The sequence below is a fragment of the Apis laboriosa genome, unplaced genomic scaffold (genome assembly GCF_014066325.1).
Source record: "Apis laboriosa isolate Shangri-la unplaced genomic scaffold, ASM1406632v1 scaffold58_cov148, whole genome shotgun sequence".
Lineage (NCBI taxonomy): Eukaryota > Metazoa > Arthropoda > Insecta > Hymenoptera > Apidae > Apis > Apis laboriosa.
In genome coordinates, this window is record NW_025223827.1 from 13,562 (window position 1) to 39,411 (window position 25,850).

General features: G+C 38.8%; 1 protein-coding gene across 1 annotated transcript; it reads left to right on the forward strand.

The window, feature by feature from the left end:
• Positions 1 to 6,363: 6,363 nt before the first annotated feature.
• On the forward strand, positions 6,364 to 19,409 carry LOC122717770 (netrin receptor UNC5B-like). The gene is made up of 13 exons (XM_043942158.1): positions 6,364 to 6,630; positions 9,105 to 9,319; positions 10,506 to 10,719; positions 14,823 to 15,155; positions 15,918 to 16,085; positions 16,336 to 16,500; positions 17,005 to 17,040; positions 17,108 to 17,378; positions 17,452 to 17,600; positions 17,683 to 18,416; positions 18,530 to 18,918; positions 18,993 to 19,094; positions 19,176 to 19,409. The coding sequence occupies exons 1-13, from the start codon at positions 6,570 to 6,572 to the stop codon at positions 19,345 to 19,347; spliced, it is 3,009 nt and encodes a 1,002-aa protein (XP_043798093.1). The 5' UTR covers positions 6,364 to 6,569; the 3' UTR covers positions 19,348 to 19,409.
• The last annotated feature ends 6,441 nt before the right edge of the window (positions 19,410 to 25,850 follow it).

Consider the following 25,850-nt stretch of genomic DNA (forward strand, 5'->3'; position numbering starts at 1 on the left):
AAATCATGTTTGAATATTTTTCAAATATAAATAAAATTAGCTAATTTTTAGTTAGATACGAATAAACTATCGATAACAATTATTCGACATGTAAATAAAAAATATAGAAAATTTTATAATTAAATCCTTGTTTTTCAAAAAAATATGATTGAACATTCGAGATTGAATTGTGAAGAAGTCGTATCGATGATTTTCAAATTTGATTCTCTTACCAATTTTTAAATGAGAAAAATATATTTTATATTTTTTCTTTATTTTCATTTCATTTAGAATAATTTTCTGTTAACAATTTATTTATATACTATAAAGAATCATCTGATTTCATTTTTCAAATTTGATTAAAAAATTAAGCCTTCCACTTAATTTCGTTATTCTTGATTTTTTTGATTATTCTTATTTCGAGCCATAGAATCTTCTCGATCCCATATGTATCATTCTGAAATAACAAAGTAATTAAAAATATAATATAATTAACAAAGAGTTCGTTTTCTTTTTTATAAAATCTATAATTACAAAATAAATACAGAAAACGATATATATTTTTATTATATTTATAAAATATCAAATTATAAACTTACTCGAACTACTTTTCCACTTTTCCCCTTCAAATAAAATATTAAATAACTCCAAACGGTATACACACTGTCAAAAAATAACTCACAACAAAGCAGCCCTCGCGCTTACAAGCAAAGCGGAAATCAAACGAAATCAGGAAAAAAGAATTCGTTCCAGGTCAACGTGCACCCTTCATACTGTTTCCACTTTCCCGAAGCAAACAGCTTCCCTTTCACAATGTCCTTTCTCGAAACTTTGAACGGCGTTCGACGTCTCCGCTCACCGGAAACACACTCCACGCCTGAATATTTCAACTCGTAGAAGGGCAGGCGTCGAGGCTTCCGCGAACAAAGGCAAACGTCGTACATGGAGACTTTCGTCCTTCCACTTTCCAATAGGCAGTCGAACGCTCGCCAAAGCCTCGAGGGCCTAGCCTGTTAATAATTCCAACCGGCACGACGCTTATCTCGATTTAACATGATATATCACGTGCTGTGTTCGAAACGAGCGCGTTGGTAATTTATTCAAACGTATAATGCACGAGCACCTTGCCACCACCCACCACTCACTACGTTCTTCTAGCTAGCGAGCAATCGCCTTTTCTTCGTGAACGAACTTTTATCCACAAGGTGTGTATACAGGGTGATTCACCAGATATTACCGTCTCGTTTTTACGCCACGTATTATTATCGAAAGCAAAAATCTTTCGGGATAGAATTGAATTTTCAAGAAGGATACATTGCCAATTTTCTTTGTAAATGGACGTGTAGAATATTAGAGTGGAGAACGTTATCGTTTTTTTTTAAATGGAATCGTATAATTTTTATTGAACCAATTGATACATCTTGATATTTTCTAAAAAAAAAAAAAAAAAATTAACCTATTATCTACGGTGATAAAAATCAAGATGATCACCCTGTATACCTTGTCTTTTACTCGGGCGCGAAATTAGCGATCGCAATTAGTCGCGGCTCGTGGAGCGTGGCTGGCAACCGAGCACGAGCTTTCTTCCGTTGTTTTCTGCGATCTAGCCGCGGGCTCGTGCAGCCAGATTGTTTCCCTCGCTTCTGTTCCCTTCCATTGTCCCCTTTCTTCGTGGTTTTCCTCTTTCCTTCTTTCCTTCCGCCTCTTGTGCTCCAGTTTTTTCTCTCCTCCTTCTTTTTTTCTCCTTTCTTTTCTTAATTTTACCCTTTGCTGAAGTGCGCGCGGAGTATAGATGGAACTCGCGAAGAAGAAAAGATAAAATTGGAGTATTCGAGACTTTCTTTCTATTACTGTGTTCATTCTGTTCAGTTCTGTGTGAGATTATTCCAAATTGCATTTGCATTCGAGAATGTCTCTTTAGCTTTTATCCTGGATCGTGGATTCTTTTAATATCTGGAGAATAATATATATCGAAGAAAATTATTTTTGTATTACGATGTGTTTAATATGAATGTTCACACCGACTAGACAATGTATACGTCTATAATTCTAGAATAATATTGATTATGAATGTATAAATATGATTATTATTCCTACCAAATGTATTTATCCACTAGCTAATTATCATCCATATATACATATCACATCTATCCATTGAATCAATACATTTATTTTATCATATACAACAGTATTAACATCAATATATCGATGGATTGTTGTATACAAATATTGTATGTCCACCTTTATCATTTTCGAGAAAAACAGATTTAAAGATTCTATCAAAGATTAACAATTTAATTTTTTTAATATTAAAATTAATATAAAATATTCTCCCCCAAAAAATGAATAATAAACAACACGTGAGTCTGCGTATTCTCGCTAATTTCACTTCCAAAGTAGAATCAATATTTCATATATCAGACCATCTTGGTTACTCTGAAAAGTAAACGCACCCTTCGCAGTCAGATCTTAACCAATCATAACGTCACACAAAACTCATCTCGATGGCTCGATGGAAACGTCACGATCCACCCTTCCTCCGATCCAATCGTATATCGTATTCTTTCCTCCTCGTTTCTCCTTTGTTTCACTCCTCTCCTCCCCCATTCGTATCACCCCCATTGTTCCGTGCCATTCTTCTCCACCCCTCCGCCACTTTCTCTTTCGTTCCTCCCGACCCTTGGACGGGTCACGCGCGCGTATTCCTCTCGAGGGTGACATAAACCCCCTTACAAATCGCTGCGTGTGTTTACGTTAAATCGCTTAAGAGGCGCGTAAAAGCGCGGAATGGCCAGCGGAGAACCATCGATGTAAGTCGAGCCTCGATAGGCTCGATACATTCGGTTCGAGCGTGTACGAGCGTTTATCTGGATTAGGAGGACCTTGCGTCTCGTCTCGAATGCCGTCGTGCACCCCTTGCACGGGCCACTCGTGTACTTGGAACGTTCGCTAATCTGCAATACGGGGGTGGCATTAATCGCAGCGGAACTGCGGGATGTGATTAAATGGAGATTGTTCGAAGTTGTTGCTGCGATTTGAGGGGAGAATTGGATAAGTTATGAGATGTGGAATGTTAACCACGGTAGCCTTGATGGAAATAAGTCGTCGGATATTTGGTAATTGTGGTAAATTTGGAGTAGGATGTAATTCTGTTACGGGATAAGATTGGTATTTATTCGTTTGTAGTTTTGCAAGGCCTTATTGCGATCAATTTTTTGTTTAAAATCAGTGGCCGTTTGTATTGGTGTTATATAATCTCTTTTGAGATTTCTTTGTATCAGAAGTCTTGATAAATTTTTATTTAAAAAATATTCGAATAATATTGGTACTTTTTAATTAGTAAAAATATTTTTTGGCTCGTAGAAATTGATGCAATTTTATCAATTTTTTTGTTCATAGTTTAAGTGATAATTATGAATATATTGTCGTTTAAAGAAAAATACAAAAAAGAAAATTAAAACGTAGTAAGCAAAAATGCTTAATCATTCTTTATATTATGCATAATCTTAAGTTAAGTAAAATTATTTCATGAAAATAAATAATATTCGTCATAAAAGAATTGAAATATCGTATATATGTGATACATGATGTCCAGTGATTCACAGCAAAGTGGAAATGATGATGTCAGAGTGATTTTATTACATTCCTCACTTTTAACTCATTTTCCTCCGCTTCCCCTTTGAGTAATTCTGTCGCAGAGTGAGTTTTCTCGGAATTGAGTTTGGAAGTCGGGAATGGCTTGCATTAATTTGCGGTTCTTTGATGGAACCTTGTCCAGGAAGCTACTCCGTTAGCAAAAGTCCATGTAAAAAGATTGACGAGACAGAAAATTCGACTTTAAGTCAATCTTATATATCATTTGTGAAACAGAGCAATACGCGATAAATTCCAAAAATATTCATAACTCCTTTTTTACAGTATAAAATTCTTGTCTTCTCTTGTTCTCTTGTTCAATAGTCTTCTAGGAATAGTAAATTCTAAGAATAGTAAGTCTTTTTATTCATGGTAGTTCAAAGAGCATCTCGATATTGATCTACATTTTCGTTGAAATTTAATGATATATTGAAAACAGATCCATGATATTTTATTTTTTTGTATCATTATTTTGTTTATTTTATCAATAGTATCCTATTGTAGAAAAGAATATGATAAAATTTCCTTCAATTTATCCTCCTTTGAATTTATGAATTCGAGATTTATTTCATTTTTTAAATATGATAATGAATATTTTGTAGATATTTCGAATTTCTTTCATTATTATATCACATGTTAAAAAAGATCTCAATTCCAATTCTGAAAACATCTATCACTTCTCTTTTAAATTTTTTTCAATTTCAATTTCAATAACTCGAAGTATCTCTCAAGCCATGAATTCAATCATCGTTTTACGTTAGTAATCCCTCGAGAGTAACAAGTAACCTGAACCAAGATATCCTCGTCAACGATCACGTCGACAAAAGTTAATCTGGCGGATGGAACGGAAACAGATCCCCAGGAACGCGATTTATTTACATCGAGGCGAATATCGGTTTCTTAGAGGCATAACCAACCGATTCGAAAGCTAGTTTACCGTTACACGGCCACCCTTCCTTGGAAAGGGATGTCGCGAGGCATCGACAACGCTTCTAACCTCGTTCCTGTGGTTGGATCCGATTTCACGTTCGAGCGGATTGGCCGGGGATCGACCCATAGGAAATCCCATACGTTCCCGCGAGGATCCTCTTCAACGATGATCAACTTCTTCGTGCAACATGACCGTACTCCACAATGATATTCATTCGATCCTCGTCGACCTGGTCACCTGCCGCACGAAGCCGTGGTAACAATGATCTCGTTATCGACCAAGGGATGGAGAATTGGATCCTTTGTGGCGTTAATTTAGGTTTGATAATTTTAACGAGAGAAGATATGAGTGTTCATTGCGGGCCACGAGAGGGCAGAGACTTTTTTTAGGGAAAGGAATATCATTTCTTTTTTTAAATATCCTACAGATCCAGTTTTTTATCTGGAATTAAACTCTGATCGATTAAAAGACTAAAAGAAAATATTACTCGTAATAAATGAGATTTTAAATTTACATCAAGTCACTTTTCTTGAACATTGATTTTTCGAATTTTTAAACTCTTTTTCTAATATCAATTTTACATCAAGTTTTCCTTTCTTATTAAGAAATCTTCGTTCTAGCTTATATCCTTTGTATCCTTATTCAATAGAAAAAGATTTTATATCTCATAATCTCTTTCAATCTCTTGAATCTTCGTCAAACATTACTTTTTTGTCTCCATTTTATCCTTTTGCATTTATATATAATAGAATCTACAAATACAATAATAATCTTTCCAAATTCCAAAACGCAATTTCAACTCGTTCCTTTCGAAATTATCTCTAATAAACCTCACCCTCTTAGAATACCATAAAACCTTGCTAAATCACCAATCTCAAACACAACTTTACGCATCTCTCCAACAATCTCCCCCTCCAACTTCTTCAATCCTCGACAAAACCTCATCTTCGGTTCATTTCATTCCAAATTATCCCCACCCTCTCGAAACTTTGCATTGAAACAAAAACCTTAAAAACCCCCACCTTTAAATCACTTATATCACGTATCTCTCGCAACCCCCTCCAACCCCCCGTCAACCTTGGTTCATTTGATTCCAAATACATAATCCCCGCCTCATCCTTCCACAACTTTATTGGAATCTTGCCCACGTGGCGTTTGACTTCGAATTACCCCCTCCCCCTCTGTCCACCCTCATTCACGTCCACAGCGCAGGAAATAAAGATAAACAAGTGGACGGAGGGAGTGGAAGTGGCACACGCGGAGGAGAGCGGCCACGCGTCTGATCTCGCCGCGGCGGAAGGAGGTTTTCCGCGGAAAGAAGGCGCAGCCTCCGGCATCCTCTCCAAACCGTGGCACCACCACCTCTCTGGCAACGGCGTCGCCACCACCACCCCCGACGACAAGGGGATGAAGAAGAGCGACGCTATCGAAGCGAGACGTGTATATATGTATATATATATATATATAGAGGTGCGCGCACGTCGGCAAGTTCAGTCGTCTACCGCGTGCCGAGCGGCGAGGATCGTGCGCTGCCAACCCTCCATTTGCGAATTTCACCCCCGTGGAAACCCACCGTTTCCTCCGCTCGACGATCGCGCGCGCACCGGGGGTCTTCCCGGTCACGTGTCCCCTCTCGTCTTGCTCGCGCTTACGCGGCACGCTCGAACGGAAGCGCACCCGACCGTACCGCGCGCGGACTCGTCATGTAATTTGAAATTGCGAGCAGCAATTAACGCCTCCTTTTCCCTTGGTTTGCTTACTTTTTTCTCTATTTTCTATTTTTCTAATTTTCGAAGAAATAATTTTGATTTTTCAAACATTGGTTTGGTTTTTTGTATCGGGATATTTCCTGTTTTCTTTCTTTCCTCTTCAAGAAGAAATGTGAAGAGTTGGTTCGAAGTTGGTTTGATCATAGTTTAGAGGTTGAAGATGGACAACGGGTGAAATTTTAAGCAAGATTGTGCGAATTGAATGATTAAGATTTAAGGTGGTTGAGGGATACGATTCAGTGAGATGTGAGCCGAGGATGGAGCTGAAGATCAGCATACTGCTTCTGACGCTTCTACGCCTCGCCAGCACCCTCGAGAGTAAGGATGATTTATCTTTACACGCGGCTTATGGTTTGTAGTAGACGGTGTCTGGCCTGGCTTTAACCATAAATTTTTGGATCCTTGCGAGTTCTTCTGGTAAATAGTGATTCAACGGTTTGAAGTTTGCAATTTGGAAACCTCGTATCAAACACGATTTCTTCCTCCCGCATACATACATTATACAAGAGTTTGATCTCAATTGTTACGAAGTTGTTGGTGTTTGCTGTTGGTATAGAGAACTTTTGCCGCGTTTGCATTGCTGTTCCGTGAAAACTTTCCTTATCACGATACGTCTTGAACTGGTTAGGAAAACCAGATCCAAAACTTTTCCAATTATTAATAAAGTTTTGTAAACTTATTGAGCTTCCTCTTTAAAATTCCTTTTATAAATGATTTTCGCAATTAACTCGACGAGAAAAAGAAACGATAGAAATGTGTGGTCCAAAAAAATATAATAAAAGTTCCATTGTATTTGAATCCACCATCGAACGAGCACGAAGATTAACACGTAACCAAAAAACTGAACAGAATGCAAATTAACCTACCCGTTGATTCTACGGCGTCCGCGACACCGGAGGCAATTAATCATATCCCGGAAAGAGGATCGCGAAAATACGCTGCGAGTGAATTAATTCCCAAATTTTCGTATCCTATAGGAAACCTCGAAAAAAAAAACAGCAAAACAATTTCACAACGATAATTTATACAATCACAAAAAACGCAAAAATCGAATCGACATCGATATGATAAAACTTAACAAAAAAAACCTCGCTCAAAAAATTCAATCTCATCTCTGGATAAAAATAAATTCTAAGAAACGAATTAAACGTTTAGCATTATTCCAAAAAAAAAAATTAATTCATAAATTTTCGTATCTCGGCAAAACGACGAAACAATCTATATCTAAGTCTATAGAATTGGACTTCTATTTAAAGAGAGAAAAATTCGAACATTCCGATTAATTATTTAAAAAAAGAGTCTCAAAAAGAGGATCGTAAAAATTCAAATAAATCGATTCTCAAATTCCTCCATAAGAACCTCGACAAAGCAACAATTTCTCCACGATAATATATTACTCGATGTTGGGCCACGAAAAATTGACCAAGAGTCGTATAAAACCCGAAATCGTGCTGTGTGATGTGAGCTAAAACTTAACAACTCCTGTGAAAACTTTACGCTTACGAGAACGTCGCGTTAGAACACATCCAACCCAAACATCCCCCATTCGAAAGAGATATATTCGCAGTGGCGAATTTACTCGTGCTAACGTTGATATTCTACAAAGCCCGGGGCTCGGGATCGTGACATGTTTTCCCGCGAGCGTGACAACGGGGGTAATCGTCTCTCGGTTTACTGCTTCAAGTCAAACAAGCAGTCGCGATCGCCTAGCCGTGCCGGGTAATAAAGTTTCAGGGCTGGACTTGGCGTGCAACGTGGATAAAAGAGGAATGTAAACGTAAAAGACTAAAAGATATACCCTAAGCGAGTGGATCGCGCTGACTGATACACGACGTAAAATCCCGTGCGCATCGTTAAACCGGGCTTTACCGTTTCCATCGCGCGACGTCTAAATTTACCGTGGCCGGTGTCGCGATGTTGGCAGAAACATTCGATCGAGTTTGCGTATCAAGCGTGCGTAGTTTGGCCTGTTAGAGGATGAAGATGATCGGGATGGAGCGGATCTCCATTGGATGGCTCGTTGAATTAACTCTTTACGAGTTATTTTATATGTACGAGTATCAGTCACGATGTTCGATCTTTATCGAGTGTTTAAGTGTTGGAAAGTGGAAATGGATGCACGCTCTGGAATTCGAGAGAAGGAGGATTAAGGGAAAATTATAATCTATAAATATTATAAAATAAAATTATAACAATTATATATTTTTATTCGAAAATTAAATAATAATTATTAGAAGATGTGAAGTAAAATTTGTATAGTAAAGAAATTTTATTATAGTATAAGTTCGTATTTTTCTTTGAAAATTATTAGCTAGTAATTATTGTACATATACGATTTGATTGCTTGGAAATTTATAAAAAAAACCTATACAATTAAAAAATCACGAGAAATCTGAAAAGAAATAAGGATTAGAAAAATTCTAACTTAACATTTTATCTTGTTAGTTTATAAAAAGAAATACCAGTTAATCCATAAATGTTTTCACCTTCGACCATGAAAATAACATAAAATTAGAACGATTCTCTTCTTTACACACTCTGCGCCTACCCTATTCTCTTTCAACCTTCATTTTTCCCCCGCATTTAATGCGCCCGAAGTTACGCACGTTGATCATTTATTCATAGTTCGCGGGAACTTCCCTCGAGCTCCTATAATTGGATTAATCATTCAAACCCCACTTTCGCCAACTTTTATCGTTTCGTTCATTCAATAAAACTCTTTCTAAAGATCTTTCGCTCGATATTTGAGGGAACTACCCGCGGTGTTCAAAAATCTCACCCTTTATTTCCAGACACGAAGGAGGAGGAGGACGCGGAGGAGGATGATGAGGATAATTATCCCGTGGACGATTATGACTACGGTGACTACGAGAGCGCGACGATAACCAGCGATATCGATCTTATCGCCGGTGGCTCGTTGCCGATCTTCCTGGCCGAGCCTGTTGACACGTTCGTGGTGAAGGGGAAACCTGCAACCCTTCATTGCCGCGCGGCTCATGCTCTTCAGGTAATAAACGCGAAACAGATCTCAAAACTCAATATAGATTTGAAAAATAAAATTTTGATATAATTGTCATATTGTATTGCAATAGATATGCAATGATTTTATTTTTAATTTTTTAAATGCTGAAATGTATGCATGCGATCGTTTCTTTTTTTAAATAGTATAATAACGCAATTAATTTCAATATAGTAAATATTAATCTTCTTATTATTTTATATAATGTTATGAACAAAAGATTCATACAAAAATTATTTGGAAGATGTATTATAGCTGTTTATAAATAAAAGTTATAGAAAGGTTAATTTTGATTCCTTGAATTGTACTAACGGATGCAGCTTCTTATTTCCTGCAAAAAATATTATTATATCAGAAAATGATCGATTTAAGAGATATTGTAAATTGAATTTTACAGAATTTATTATTAATTCTATAAAAATTTTAATAGTACAATATCATTTCGCATGTTTTTCTTTCATACAATAATTTCAAGTTCCAATGTCTTCCAAATTAATGATTTTTCGATAGAAGATAACGAGCTGCAATTAAATTAAATTAGATAAGATTAGTTAAGTGATTTCACGTATCCATCTTCAAAAAACGTAAACGATAAATTTTCGCATGATAGACGAAAATATAACTAGCATTAGCCTGAAATATGCTTCCTTCCCGACGCGTACATATCCGATTCATACAAAAAAGTTTCATCTCTGTACAAACGCCGCTTGAAATCTCACTTTAATGAACCTCACCAACTTCAAAGAACTTGGAAACACCACTTCGCATGTCCCAATTTTCCTGAAAATTCAAAATTGCAGCGGTTCATCGGGCAACAACCTCTACAACGAAATAACCTACTAAGATCTCGTTAGAACTCCGTACTCTATGAAACAATAGAATTCGTTAGATAGAACGTTAGAAATGGTGCAACAAAGGGTCAAATAGGCGTCACTTTTCACCGAGAGAGAGAGAGAGAGAGAGAGAGAGAGGATACCTTTTTGGGTTCCACGTTTCATACTTTCGTGAGGCAAGTCTAGCCATCTAAGTCGTCTCTGGTCGTTTCCCTTCGTCATTTTCCTCTCCACCCTTATTAACCACTCGAGAGCTCCGCCACGACGTGGACAGCCGTGGCCTCCCCCTGCCCTTTTCACGCGCCGCCAATTACCAGCCATCTTATTCCGCTGCATTGCAGGTGTATTTTCGCTGTAACGGTGACCGGGCTGAACGGTCGCAGCACCAGGATTTTGTCGACCCTCGTACCGGAACAAGGGTCGTCGAGGTCGAGTTGAACGTGACGAGGAATGAGGTCGAGGAGTACTTCGGTAGGGAGAGGTTCAAGTGCGAGTGCGTGGCATGGTCGGGACCAGGTCAGATTCGAGGGCAGCCTGCCACGGTTGAGGTCGCTTGTAAGTAGAGAACACTCCAATCTATCCGTTCGTGTCCTCCCTCTTTTTTCCTCTTCGAGCTTCCCTTCGAGCTTGATAGGAGATCGTCCCTTTTCGTATTTTACCATTTTTGATACACGACCGTTGCGAAAGGATCCTCGAAATCGCATTTTCGGGGACTTGATTTAAAACAAAAATACAAAGTTACGAAGATTATGTCGGTTTTCTGTTTGTATGTTAGAGAAGAATAAGTTTTTCTGATCCCTTTTTAAAGAACTCTTTATAAGATGCAATCCTCTTTTATCCCTCTTGATTATTCCGAATATTAAAGATTTGTGAAAGTAAAGATAAAGATTAAGCTCTCGCTCTTCAGAGACGTTATTAAGACATCAAAGGCAACTTTACGATATTTTCAAAACATTGTGATTGTCAAGTAAAATAAAATATTATCAGTGTTTCGAGTTGTTTGCTTTTATTAGTAAAAGTTTTTGTAATGAAAAGTTTCTGAACAGATTAAACGTTCGTGAAAATAAAGATATCATTTCATTATATTAGTATTTTTATTAATAAAAAAATTTAATCGTGATTTTATGAGATTGCTGGAATAATATTTTAAATATTATATACAATAGCAATTTTATATTTACAATTGTTTTACGATACGATAAGAAAAAACCTCAATGTCAAATTAAATTAAATATTTCAGATAAAAAAAAATTCTAACTGAAAGGAATAAAATAATTCTTTAATTTTTTATAATATAATAAATTCATCCTACCCCAACTCGTTCCTTTCCACGATTTCCCCCACGATAGTGTTCTATATATTTCATCATGAACAGATTACCAACTACCATAGAGAAAAATTAATCGAACAGAACCTCCCCTCCGATCAACCTATCCAAATCAAATTTTCATCCCAAGAATAATCCCTAAATAAAAACTACGTTCCCTTTATTACCAAATTAAAACCTTCGAATATAGTTCCTTAAAAAAAAAAAAAAAAAAAAAAAAAAGGAAAAAAAAATTCCTATTAAACTTTTATCGCCTCACCAGGTTGCTCCATTAAAGACAGGATGTTACGATGTAATTAAAACGGACGATTCGTCGACTAATAGTCTTCATAATTCCAATGGTGCAATGAGAGAAGGGCGAAAGAGAGAGAGAAAGAGAAAGAAAAAAAGAAAGAAAGAAAAAGAGAATGAAAAAAATATAAAAGTGAAGGGAAAGCGGGTGGGAACGAATTAACGCGCAATTGTAGCATGTATTCGAGCGAGCTGTGAAAGGGAAGGGAGGAGGGGAGGGGAGGGTTTAGCTTGAGCGGCAGAGTCGGACAGAGAAAATGGCCGGGAGCAACTAGCACCTGGAATCGGTCATAAAACGTAACTTCATTAACCCGATTAGCACAGAGCCGGCTCTGGAACAGGGGTTTTCGAGATACCCGCCGCGAAATTCACTCCGGTAAGCTTGGCTGTCGGCGAGGGTTAGCTTGGTTGCGGCGCGAGGGATGCCGCGCTCGCTTGTTTTCACCGGATATCTCGTGACGCGTAAACCCGAGTTCCAAAATCTAATCGATATTCTATTGCAAAGCAAACACCTGTGAATACAGAATCGGTGAGCTACCACCCTTCCGACCATCGTTCGTTCGATTTTCTTTCTTTCTTCTTTTTTTTTTTATTTTTATGCGAAGGGGGATGTCGATGTATTGTTGTCATGCAAATTGGAACGGTAACCTGTGAATCGAGATGGCGAGAGTTGCATGACAATGCGAGCCGATCCGCGACTTTTGAGACTAATTGTGGGTGTCTGGCGGTTTGATGGGAGGAGGAGCTAGAAAGAATTTGAAAAAGATTGTGAATAGAGTTCGAAATATTAGGGATTTGAACGAAAAATATTAGATCGATTTTAAAATATTTTTTTGTTTAAATAAATGTATTAATTAATATAATAATATAATTGAAGAAATAAAATATTGACGAATTAAAATGAAGAATTAATTAATACGGAAATAATTTTTTCAAAGAAAATTTATCATTTAATTATTATGTAAAATAATAATAATTATGAAATAATAATATTACTTAATAATTCATTTAATATACATTGAAAATTCTTTTTAATCTCTAATGGCTAAAATAAAAATGATTTTAAATAAACTATAAACTATTTCTTTTTCTATAATAAGATTGAAATTTTTAATTTTATAAAAAATTAAATTATATTATTATATAAATTATAATAGTATTTAATAATTCACATAATATTCATAAATATAAATAGTTATATACCGGTTTAACATTAAACATTTAACATTAAACTAAAATTTTAATTCTTCTTTACATTATATGATACTATTAATAAAGGAACACTATTCAAATTAATAATAAAATTACAAAATTTCATTATCAGTGAATTCAGTGTTCCTTAATAAAATAAATCATTCACTAAAATCAAAATCAAAATGGTAACCAATGGTCGTATGTATTCTCAAAAACACTCTTTAATCTCTCTTCTTCCTTACTTCTCCTTTCATAGTTCTATTTCTACTCCATTGCGGATCGACGAAATCGAAAAGACCATTTCCACAAAAATAGGTGAAAGTTCAAGAGTCGAAAGAGCAATTTTCTCTCAAACGTGGGGCGCAAATACACAGGAGACAAACAGGACATAGAATTAAATCCGTATTTGCTAGCAAACAGGAAACGGACGTGCTTTCGAAATTGAATACGTGGCGTATATATCGATCGTGGTGATGTTTCGTAGTCGGATACGGTGCTATTCTGCACAATCCACTTGAGAAAACCGGCTGGTTTAATTAATAATATGACGGTAATTTTATTGGAGCGATGATTCGCCCTAAGAACACAGCTTTATTGTTAGAATTGGAGCAAACCGCGATGATAACACGCGAACGTGATTTCTAAGAATATTGAACGGAAATTTTGAAAACAAAAATATTAGAACCAATTGTCTAGATTGATGTAAAACAAAGAAATTCCTTTAACGCTTTCAAGGTTTCAAGTTTTTCTAAAATTTAACACTCCAATATTTATATATTTTAAACATGTTAGAAATACGTAAAAATTAATATTGAAAAATTTTATTAAATACTTTTCAATATTAATATATTTGAGATCATCGATGTTATAGATGTATGTTATAGATTTGCTATTCATAAACTTTTCTAAAAAGTGTGAAATGTAAGAAAAAGTTTTCTATATATCCATTTTCTTTTCACAAGTACAAGTATCATTCTCGGTACATTTTGAAATTTTTTGCATTTTTTGTTATTTTACAACTTTATTTTTTATATTCGTCGAATATTTATTATCCTCAGCGAAAATCCACTTTGATTTTTGCTACAATCTTGAATATAATAAGTAATATGTATTAAAATAATTTTAATAATAATAATAATAATTTAATGGAAAGATTTCACGAGACACATTACGAAAAATGAAATAAGACACATAGTTGAAACATTTCGTAAAAATTAATCGATATAAAAACTGGTAATACTCAATACTTTTAAATTATTCTAATAACTTCGAGATATTTTAAAAAAAAACTGGCAATCTACATACCTGATCGATCTCATATCTAATCTAATCGATTTCATCCTTCCCATTCACGTATTAAAAACACATCTCTGATAACAGCACAGCATCGAGGTGGTCTAGACAGCGGGGCAAGAATGTTACAGAGTGGATCAGGGGAGAGTACTCGACGCCATTTTACTTTACTTACACCGTTCCCTTCACAAATGATATATAAAAGCGGCTATTTTCCCGCGTATTTTTCCGCTACACACCGAATAATATGACGTTGGCTGGCGCACGAATGCAGCAGCAACCCTCGACAGCCTCGCGGATCGAGCGAAATCTTTTTCTGCCTTCCCTGACCAGTGTGCTCTGCTCGAATGCAGAGCATAGAGACGCGGCCTATAAAAGCACCCCTGCATTTATACACGCGGCCTAATATCGCTGAGTGCCCTGCTCCCTCGCTGCTATCTCCCTCCCCCACGCCCCTCCCCTGTCTCGTCGACCTCTCGTGCCTCGTGTTTCCCCGGTTGAATATTAAAAAAAAGCCTACCACCGGCCCTCGCCTGGTGGTCCTCGTGCACAGACCTGAAGAAGCACTTCCTGTCGCCGCCGTACTCGTTGTCCGTGGAGGCTGGACGGAACGCGGAACTCCGCTGCACCCCGCCACTAGGGGTGCCCCAACCGAAGGTCTACTGGCTGAAGAACGGCTCGCCTCTCGAGACGATCGCCGGCTCGACACCGGCTTCCTCCGACAGCATACCGAACGACGTGACAGGGGCCAGCAACTTCGTACAGACCGGCGATGGACACCTGATACTGGGAAAGGCAGAGCTGAGGCATCAGGGGAATTACTCGTGCGTCGCTGAGAACATCGCCGCGAGGCGGGTCAGTGAACCGGCCGTGTTGACGGTTTACGGTGAGACTTTTGCGGATTCCGTGGGATTCTGATGAATATCGCATCGAATCTGAACGTAATTAGATACGATGATCGTGTATCGAGAGATAATTAAGGATACGGAGAGAAGGTGTAGACAATGAGGGGATTGGAAAAATATTGCGTGAGAAATTGCATAATTTAATGGGTGGAGTTCTTGGTAGGGAACCGGTGATAATTGTTGTTTTCGAAGGAGTTTAATGAGATTCGGGTTTAATTTAGCTCATTTTTGTCGAAACGTTTTCTATTTGTTTTTCTAATTGCGTTCCGCTTATTGTTGGTTTGAGAACTTTTTAATCGTAAATTGTATCTGGCATCATGGCGAGAAAAGTGAGCGGTACTATCACGCATCGTTAACCCTTTCGCTACGGTGGAACTGGTAGTCAATACGCTACTGTTGAACAAGTCTTGGTAGTATGTTAATCACGGTGGGTAGCTATGTTTTGAGTCAGCTTTATCTTGCATCTACAAGTACTTGTATTACTATCTTTGAAACGATGGAATGATAATAGTTATATCTACTACAAAACTATCATTCATGTTCGTATGAATTTAATTTTATATCTCCGTCTATCCTTTAAAAAAAATTACTTCTTTCTTCAAAAAAAATGTTTTTCTTATCCCTATTAAGAGCGAAAGGGTTCAAATGCTTCAAATTATCACGTTGTTGTATCATTTTTCTCGTCAACTACGATACTTAATCCGTCCAATAATATTCCATCCGATTTGGATTCGTTCCCAAAGTGAACGGCGGATGGTCTTCCTGGTCCGGATGGTCGGACTGCAGCACCCGTTGCGGCCGAGGTGTACAAAAGAGGACGCGAACGTGTACGAATCCCGTGGCCATGAATGGGGGTCAAGCTTGTCCGGGTCCAGCCACACAGAGGGTCGAGTGCAATCCTTCCTGTCCCGGTAAGCCAGACAGTACCAGCCAATTACAAAACAATTACAACGATACAGCACAATGGCTGGTATAGCTGTTACCCTTTCTCGAGCTCAAAACAGTCTTGTTCCCTGTCCCATCGACGAAACGATCAAAGACGAGGCATCCTCCAGACACTGAACACAACAACGAGATGTAATCGTTCCACCGTGGCCGGGGATACATCTCTGATAAGACGAGATTTAATCGGGATTTTCAAGTTCGCCCGTTGCCTTTCAGCGGTCGACGGCAGATGGTCAAGCTGGTCCTCCTGGTCCGCATGCGGTCCCGATTGTTCCAGAATAAGAAGAAGATCCTGCAACGACCCCCCGGCGAGCAATGGTGGCCGTCCCTGTCAAGGCAAGGACGTCATCGTCGAGTCTTGTTCCGCGGATCGATGTAATGGTGAGCCCCAGCTGCGTTCTTGCCTCCTTTTCCCTCTCTTTCCCCCTTTCTTTTTCTTTCGACTTTCTTTTTATCTCACCGTGACCGGGGCCCAGAGGCGGACAATTTATTACGAGCGAACGGGCTTCTCTTGTCCCGGGCGTCGCATCCGATCATCGTCGTTCGCGGTCGCATGCTTGAGATACGATTTAAATTAATAATGACTCGCAGAAAGGCCTCCTCGATCCTTTACCCGTTGCTTCGTAACCTTCCTCGATTAACCGGTCATTGGACGCGGCAAATATTCCCATTGTTCAATGACAGACGTAACATCGCAGGGAGAGATTCGATTAAATTTTCGATGTATGGGTCGTTGAATTTAAACGCGACGAATATAATAGGATGATACGTCAGCGGATCGACTTGTTCTGCTCGATTTGTTAGCAAGTTTGATCTGTTGTCGCGAATCAGACGGTAAAAATCTCATAAAGTAAATCGTCTTTCTTCGTCCTCGTACCCACGTAGCTCTCGGACAGGATGGACCCAGAGTCTTCAAGGAAGGTAATTGCCACTGCGAAGAACTGTTCCAACGGTTAGAAAGTTAGTTTGAAAGCTGTCGTTTCTGCAGCAACCAGGGCGATCGATCACAGGAACATATTGGCCCTTTGGATCACTCTGAGCCTGGCGGCGATCATTCTGGCGCTGACCACCATCTTCTTCGTTCGATTGATGCGTCGGAAGGAAAGGATGGAGGCTTTGTACGGTGTGGCCAGGTTGGACTTCCGTCGTCCGGGCGATCTCGCGAAATCCGTGGTGTCGAAGAACGATCGCACGGTTATCTCGGTGGACAGGCGGTTGGAGCAGGTGATAGACGAGTCGAACGCGTCTAGGATGTCTAGGTAAACGACCCTCGAGGAATTAAACCCCGTTCGATCCTTGCCCCCCGTTGAAAGTCTCTCTGACGATACGCAGATCTTGCTCGGAGCATCACTACGACGTGCCACAGCTCTCGCTGCCCTCGACCACCAGGCCATCGCCCAGCTCCTCCGTGACCAGATCTTCCTGCAAGAACTCGCAGCGTGGTAGAGGCTTATCGGATAACGAGGAGGGCCGATCATCTCGTAAGAAACAAGTACCATCAACTCGAACACGGCGATCAGACAACGGGTATAGTGACCAGTCTTGGTAACATCTGGTCCTTAGGTTCCACCTGCCAGGCGAATCAGGAAAGCACCAACGAGGACGACGACGAGCACGATGACGAAGATAGAAATGGAGAGGACGACAGGAATCACGAGGATTCTAGTGGGTTCATTGTAAGAGCGATGGTGGACGAGCAAGGTGCGCTTTTGGTGGTTCCAGAAGTTGGAGTCTCGATGTCTATACCCGAAGGAGCTATCTCCCGTGGAAGAAGACACGGTTTACATTTGGCCGTCCTTGGGGACGACTCTCTAAGACCTAGTTTACCGCCCAGTCTGACTCTGTTGTCAGCCGTAGTGGCTTGTGGCCCGAGTGGAATAGATCTGGTGAAGCCAGTGATCTTGCAATTCGAGCATTGTGCTGAACTCAGGACTGGTAACTGGGAACTGAGCCTCTGGTCGACCGACCTCGATCTCGAGACTCGATCCAACAACTCGAGCAACTCCTCTACCAGTTCTAATCTCACTTCGAGCTCGATGTGGAGAAAGATTTTGACTCTGGGAGGTGAACCTATAAATCTTCCCGGTCAACCGTTCGCGCAACTAGATCATTCCGGAGTTTTCTTGGTCACTGAGACTCCTAGTGTATACGCAGTGGCTGGGGAGAATTCTGTGGTGGCGCCAGGACTCGCGGTGAAGAGAATTTGCGTGGTTGTGTTCCTGTCGCGTGAAAGAGATCACATCAGGTGCCATCTGATGGAGGACACGAAAGCTGCTTTCAAGCTTGTAATAGAACAGGTCAATATTAATATTTATTTTCAATTTTCAGATCAAATGTCAAATATCATTCTACTTTTCGGATTGTTTTTAATCCTTAAATATTGCCTGAGACTAGTCATCCATTGGTACAGGAACGTCGGCTAGGTGGCACTCGTATCGACCACGGAGCCTTAGGTTTCAGAGCCGGGAATTCACCGCTTCGAATCGATTTGGAGGACAGAGAAAGCGGATTCGTGGAACGGCAAGAGATACCGCATCGTCGTATCTGGTCTTCTACGAGGACCAGCGTGAGAAGATCATTCAGGATCGAGAAAACAGTGGGCGATCTGAGGCTCAGTTTCGAGCTACGTGTCTGCCAATGCGGTTTCGAAGAGCACACATTGTTCCTGAGAATTGACCTAGATCTGATGAAGAGGAACGGATCCAGTGGGAAGAGGACCACGAAGTCTGAGTCATCCATCGTTCTTCGTGGGAAGAATTCGAACAGGTCGACCGAATCCGTCGTTCCCAGACCGTTTAGGTATCTTCTTTCTTTTATCCCCTTTTCTTGATAGATCATATAGATCATTAATTGATTTTTCTTTCTCCCCGAAGATTTTCTAAAACGCTTAGAAAACAGTTATGTCAGTGTCTTGATCCGCCAAGCGCGCGAGGAAATGATTGGAGAATGTTAGCGCAAAGACTTCAAGTAGATCGGTGAGAGTTTATCAATTCTTTTTTTCTTCATCGAGTTAAAAGACAAAATGAAAGATTGAAGTAACTGCTGATTTTATTCAGATACGTCGATTATTTCGCGACGAAAGCCAGTCCAACGGAGCACATCTTGGATCTGTGGGAAGCGAAACATCAAGAGGCCACAGCTCTAGCAGACCTATTGAACCACTTAAGACTGATGGGACGCGTGGACGCCGCTAATGTTCTCGAAAGTCGTCTCGGTCCATGGATTTGAGTTACGAATCATCACTGCCCAATGAGATACCCATCGTTTAAGATTTTACAATGTTTTGTACATATAAAAGAATCGTCTATATTACGAATAAGAGGAATCGATATAGAATCACGTTGTATAGATGCAACGATCGTGTTTGTACATAAAGCTCGTTTATAGCAAATACCGTCTCGTTTTCCAACAACCTGTGAACAAATATTTTTCATTCTCATATTTCCTATTTCCTTCGATTTAGATTCAATAAACTCTTCCATCTTCCAAAATCCCAAGATCAGCCACTAAAACGAACAATCCAATTCCAATTCGTTTCCTATTCTTGTCCATCGAAAGTTCTCAATATCTCCAGTTTCGCAACAATGGTAGAGCGAAAGTAGATAGTAGCTCAAGACCAATTTACACCTGAATACCAAGGATTGGTGTTCCTCTAAAACGATCGTGAACCCGGTGCCAGCAGAATGCAGTCGCGAGTACATTTAGCCGGCCATTTGGCTGCCATTCGTCGTAGTATCGCGAGCATTTCAGCCCGTGCTTCTACGTATTGCGTCCAAGGATGCGTGGGATGCTCGGAACAATGGACATTATCCGGTTAAATGGAAGTGAGGGTCCTGGGATTCTGGCAGGTTTCGAGGAGGGTATATAGGTATGCGCAACCCTCATATATAGGTATGCACGCATCCCTTTGCCTTCTCCTATTCCTCTCCCCTTAAGTTCTCCCTTCGTTGCAACCCTCTTTCAAGAACCATGGAATCATGGTGGTGGACGTTTAATCACGGAGGATGCTGGTGGTAATTCCATCAGACAATGGCTATACGTCGTTCAAGATACCGGATACACCGTTTCGAGTTAATTTCGCAAATACGGATTCTATGTTCACGCGATAACTGTCTTTTTCGCTTCGAAAACTATTGAAATATGGAGGAAAGATGATCGATTGTGAAAGCTGAACGATGTCACGCCTCGATTATTGATTGTCAACTGCGGCGTGATGGAAATCCATCGGGTGAATTTTATTCTTAAAATGAAAATAATATTTAAGCTGTCAATTATCCAAACTCTATCAAAAATTTTTAACTATCGTAGAAGATCCTTTAATTCCTCCTTAAAATTTTTGACAAGATGATTCTGCATATATATATATATATATACATATCTAGATAATATCGTAACCAATTACTATTCGAAAATATCCTCTCTACAACATCCCCCAAAATCCCTCCAAAATCCCACAAACTAAAGACACCAACTTCGGACACGTTTCCCCCAAGGAATATAGTATTGTAGGAATTCATAACATCTAATTCGAAAGCCCGCGATCCCCATGTGCAGAGATTCCATCAATCCCGCCCCATATTAACCTATCCCATCCCGATTAAAATCGAGAAGGCAGAGATTTCCGCGCGACCACATCGCCGCGATAACGTCGTCGTAACGACGCGGTTATTGCAGCGCCCCGGCTCGGCCATCGTATATGCATAATCCACGTCAGAGTCGCATAAATTCCGCATCCAGAACCGTATTAATTTCCCCGACTAATCGCGATTGGGATCTACAGGCAATTACGAGAAGGATAGGCCAATCAGATTGGCGGGCCGCTTCCGTTAACGCGGAAGGTCCGGTCACGCACACGCGGCCCCCGATGTTCAACCACCCCTCTCCCTCCCCTCCCCCTTCCCTCCGCGTTCCACACCCTCGAGGGCCATCGTACGACGCGCGCAAAACCAAAGCCAACACCAACGGAAGGGTGGCCACCGGTGCCTGCCTTTATGAATTGTCCGGAGATATCGCGAATATCGAACCGAATCTGGAAATCGATCTCACCCCTCCCCTCCTCTATCCCCCATTCCGTCTGGGAAATTGAGGATTCCACGCGAATAAATTATGCAACTAATTGCCGTGACCGCGGGGAAGAGGGGAGGGGGGAAGGAGGAAGGGGAGGGCGATTATTGTTCGATCGTGTATGATTAATGTGTAAACGTTGCATGACTTTGCCTGATATATTTGACGATAGAGATTGTGTACAGATAGGATTATAGGAAATGGGGTGGTAATTGGTTGATTAGATAAGAGGAGTGTACATCGAGTTTTGAGATACTTTGGTTGTCTCTTGCGGTTGTTGGGGTTTGGCTCGCAGGATAATTTAGACAGGGATTGAGTTTTGGATTTGCGCGCTGTTTGGATTGAGGATGGGCCGAGGGGTCGGTCTTGTTAAGGGAAATTCGGGTCGATGAGTTTGATTTACTTGAATCGTGAATACGCGTGTATACGGATGTATTCGTCGAATGATTATTTTTTATATATTCTTGATTTGAATGAGAATTAACGAGTTGTATGAAAGGGGAATGTATACGTATTGAAATAAATGTAATCAGTATTTTATTATGTGTATGATATTATGTGTATATATGACGTGTGTGTGTGTGTGATATTGGAGACCACGGGTCTTCCGGATAATTACACCTAATAGAAAGGATATAAAAGAAAATTCGTTATATATAAAAAGGAATCCTTTCGAGAGGGAAAAATCCTGATGAAAAGAATATTGCGGGAAAACGAGGTTGAAATCGTATCGAGGATTATTCCTTTATTGAAAATTATTTTTTTAACGAGCATAGATAGTATTTTGAAATTTTTCGAATTCGTATTCGAGATGAAAAATATTAAATTATATTTTTGAATAAAATGCATAAAAATACATCAGATGAAAAGACGTATGAAAAGACGATTGTTTGTTACAAGTTACTTTAAGTAAAAATTTATATTTCACTGAAAAATGAGTCACGTAAATAAAAATCAAACTGATCGACTTGTTAGCCAATTATTTAATTTCTAAAAAATTAAAAAACATTGAAAAGTTATATAATGTAGAGTACTAATTCCATATTTTGGAGCTGAAATTAAAAATTTAAAAATTTAAAAGTTAAAATATCATAGAGGAAGAAAAAAGAAATGTACGATTGAAACGCGTAAACGAGTATTTGCGAGGAAACACAACAAATGAAAATAAAAAAAAAAAAGAAAAAGATACGAAAGCATTTCTAAAAGTCGGAAGGAACATTTTTTCGCTGTCGTCCGGTTTTTTGCGATGCGGAAACAAAAATCGTGACCGCATAGTTTCGAAACAATTCCGTCGTGGAATTTCACGACATCCACGGCTAAAGGGCAATAAATTTGCCGTGTATTTGCACGTTATGTTACACACACGTTTATATAATCCTCGCAAAAATTGCGAGGATACGATCGACGAATTAATTTAATAAAGGAATAATCGTCTGTTCAAAGATAAAAAGATTTTACCCTAGTAGAAGTTTTTGTATTTTGTGCATAATATTTAAAGATACATTTCAAATTTGAGAAAAATTATACCTATCATTATAATTAAAATAAAATAAATATACTATTGACAGTTTCATACTAAAATTTTAACCAAAATTTATTGAATTTTTTCATATAGCTTAATAATATTTTTATATGAATTTCTTATGAATCTAAAAAAAAATGAAAGGATAAATTCAAAATAAAGAAATAGATATTTAGATATCAATCAATTACAAGAACTCTTCCTAGCTTATAAAAATTTTTTATAACGATAGAAAAACATAATTTAATCAAAAATAATAAAAACCAATAATAAAAAAAATTCACTCAAAAGTTACTCGCACAAACTTGAAGATATCGAAACTTTCTTCCCAATATTCTAAAATTCCACCGAATACATTCGCCACTCCAGCAGCCATACCCAAAACCATCCAATATCACCAAGATCCCGAAAGCCCTCCTCAATCCTCTCCACGCACATAATCCAACCCTTCCTCCCCCTCGAGTCTCGATCTCGACTCGGTTGCGCTCGTCAGAATCTAAACACAGCCCCAATCTGCATACATTTTCTTACAACGCGTTGCCACGTAAAGTAAGATCGTAAAGCAATTCTCCATCACGTCCCCGCCTGTGACTTTACAAATTGGCGATGCAAGTCGGTTGCAAGTCACCGTGAACCAAACAGTCGAACGTAAATAGCGCGTGCTCGTCTCGAGCTGTTACACGCTCGAGGATCGTATTTATCCACCCAACACGAAGGATACCGTTGTCCGTCCACGAATTTGCGTCGTGTCCCGCGTGTCGATGCGTCTGTATCGATGATACGATGAAGCGGAGCAGTTTCCTTGGCCCGGTCGTCTATCCCCTCGACATTTGCATGGAAACGCCCAGGCTTTAATCCGCGAGCCGCCGCTGAGTTATGCGAGTCGTACGATTTGCATAACGCTCGGTCCAACGGATAAATGACGATTTCGCGGGAAATTTGGCCACCCCCTCTCCCCCAGACTGATATTAAATACGCGGTTCCGTTAATTAAGGAAACTTTACCGCCACTCGAATCGAAGGAGTGTTTAACTATTAATGTTTTTGATCGTTTTGGTATTGGTCGTCGTGAATCGAAGAGGATACAGGTAAAGTTTAATACATGATATGTATATGTCTTGTTGAGGATTCATGGAAGCTTCGTTCGATCGTGTGTTGAATCTGAAAGAATGTTAAAATGATATTAGATATATGATTTAATTCACGGATTGGATGTTTGAGATTTTTTTAGAATTTTCTTAGAAATGTTACAATATAATAAAAGAGGTTAATAGGTTAATAATTGTTATGGCAGCAATATAAATTTTTCATATTTAAATAATTGATAGTAGATATGTTTGTTCAATTTGCGACTAGAAGATTCTTAAATCATCAAGAATAGAAATAGAATGTATTAAATATTCACAGGATATCCCAATTCTTTCGATCGAGAAAACTTCGATATAAAATTCTATAATCCAAAATTGAAAATTGAATGTTATACAAATATCATTGCATCGAAGCATTGTTATAATAATAAAACGAAATAAATTATTATTTACAAAGTAATCTCAAAACTCTTTTCAATTCACTTTGACTTCATTTTAGAAAGAATTTATATTTCAAATTATAAAAATATCATAACGACTACGTGTAAAATCACTCATTTCGTTTCAGTACTACGTAACATTTTAACCGAGGTGCATACTTTTAATTTTTATTTTCTGTAAAACACATCGATAAAATATAACAGGGAAAAAATGACGAAAACTCTACGTGTAAAATTTTTACACGTACGATATTCGTCACAGAAACAAACTGAAATTTAGATACAGTGTTATATCCCAATAGATCTCAAAATTCGCCTAACAACCCTATCCACGTATACAACGCGACAAGAATAACGACAAGGGCGGCATGCAAAAGAGAAAATCCAAAATTATACACTTCAGCGTGGATAAGCTTCTGCGTATCGACAGAGGGTTCAAAATAGCGAACTTACCGATACCCACCACTTAGATAAGATTTAGATTCAACTTAAGTCTAGGGATGAAACTTGGAATTACGTATCCACTTAATCGCCGGGATTTGCGTAGTCATATAGAGCGGAGGGATGGAATTTCTAACAATGGTCACATCACGACGATTCGACGCCGCTTCCTCCGTGTAATTACGCGGCCCTTATCCTTCGATCTCGTTTCGACGAATCCCTCGATCAAACGTTGGATCCTAGATAACACGTCAGAGAGAGAGAAAGAGAGAGAGAGAGAGAGAGAGAGAGAGAGAATTGCCGCGTCGACGAGAGCCTTGTCGATCGGTTATTGCGCGAGGTGTTTCGCCGCTTTTGTCTACGGACCGGTTACGCCTGAGCGATATACAAGAGGACTTACAGAGCTGGTTCGTTCGCTCGTGACAGCAATCAGCTGCGCGATCAACCGAGCACCGGGCGAAGATTTGTGTTCGAAAGCGTTGCAATACATCTATCTACCACGACGGGTACACGTGTAGACCACGGGGAAAAAGGGTAGAAAAGGCCCCGGGGGACTTGCTCAGATTCGAATCTAGGTCTCATAGTAGCGCGTGATATCTAGTCTCCACTTCTGTTTCTCTATCTCTCTTTCTCTTTTTTTCTTTTTTCCTTTCTTTGTTAGAAAGATTTTTCTTCCCGTGGATGTGAAACATTTGGACGAAAATTTGAAAATTTCCGTCTATTATTCTGCGTGAATGGTAGAGATGAAGTTGAAGTTTACATGCAAGATTATGATTTTTATTTGTATAATACGATATATTTGATGTATCGTTGAAAATTGGTAATTATTTATGAAAAGATATCCTCCGATCTTCATTTTTCGATATGTCCTTGATTTGAATTATGAAGAGATCGTTGTTCATTAAAAAATTATTCAAAATTATTCATTTAAGAAAATGTTTCTTCGAAATACTTTTGTTTAGATTATCAGATTAATTTTAATCGGGTTTGTTACAAACAATTATAGTTGGAAAATAGTTTCAATTTCTATGTCTTTAGAAAAATAAGATAATATCTTTGTAAACAAATTTTAATTTACAAAACATACTATAATTTTGTCAATTTTGAAAATATGTGAAATTTGGATCTATATAAAAAAGCAGAATTTAATTATATACATCTTTCTTGTCAATGGTAC

Bases quoted from the DNA above. Each gene is read 5' to 3' on its own strand.
- LOC122717770 (XM_043942158.1), top strand. From the start codon at position 6,570: ATGGAGCTGAAGATCAGCATACTGCTTCTGACGCTTCTACGCCTCGCC. The intron at 6,631-9,104 runs GTAAGGATGATT...CTTTATTTCCAG, and splicing joins CCTCGCCAGCACCCTCGAGA to ACACGAAGGAGGAGGAGGAC. The intron at 9,320-10,505 runs GTAATAAACGCG...GCTGCATTGCAG, and splicing joins GCGCGGCTCATGCTCTTCAG to GTGTATTTTCGCTGTAACGG.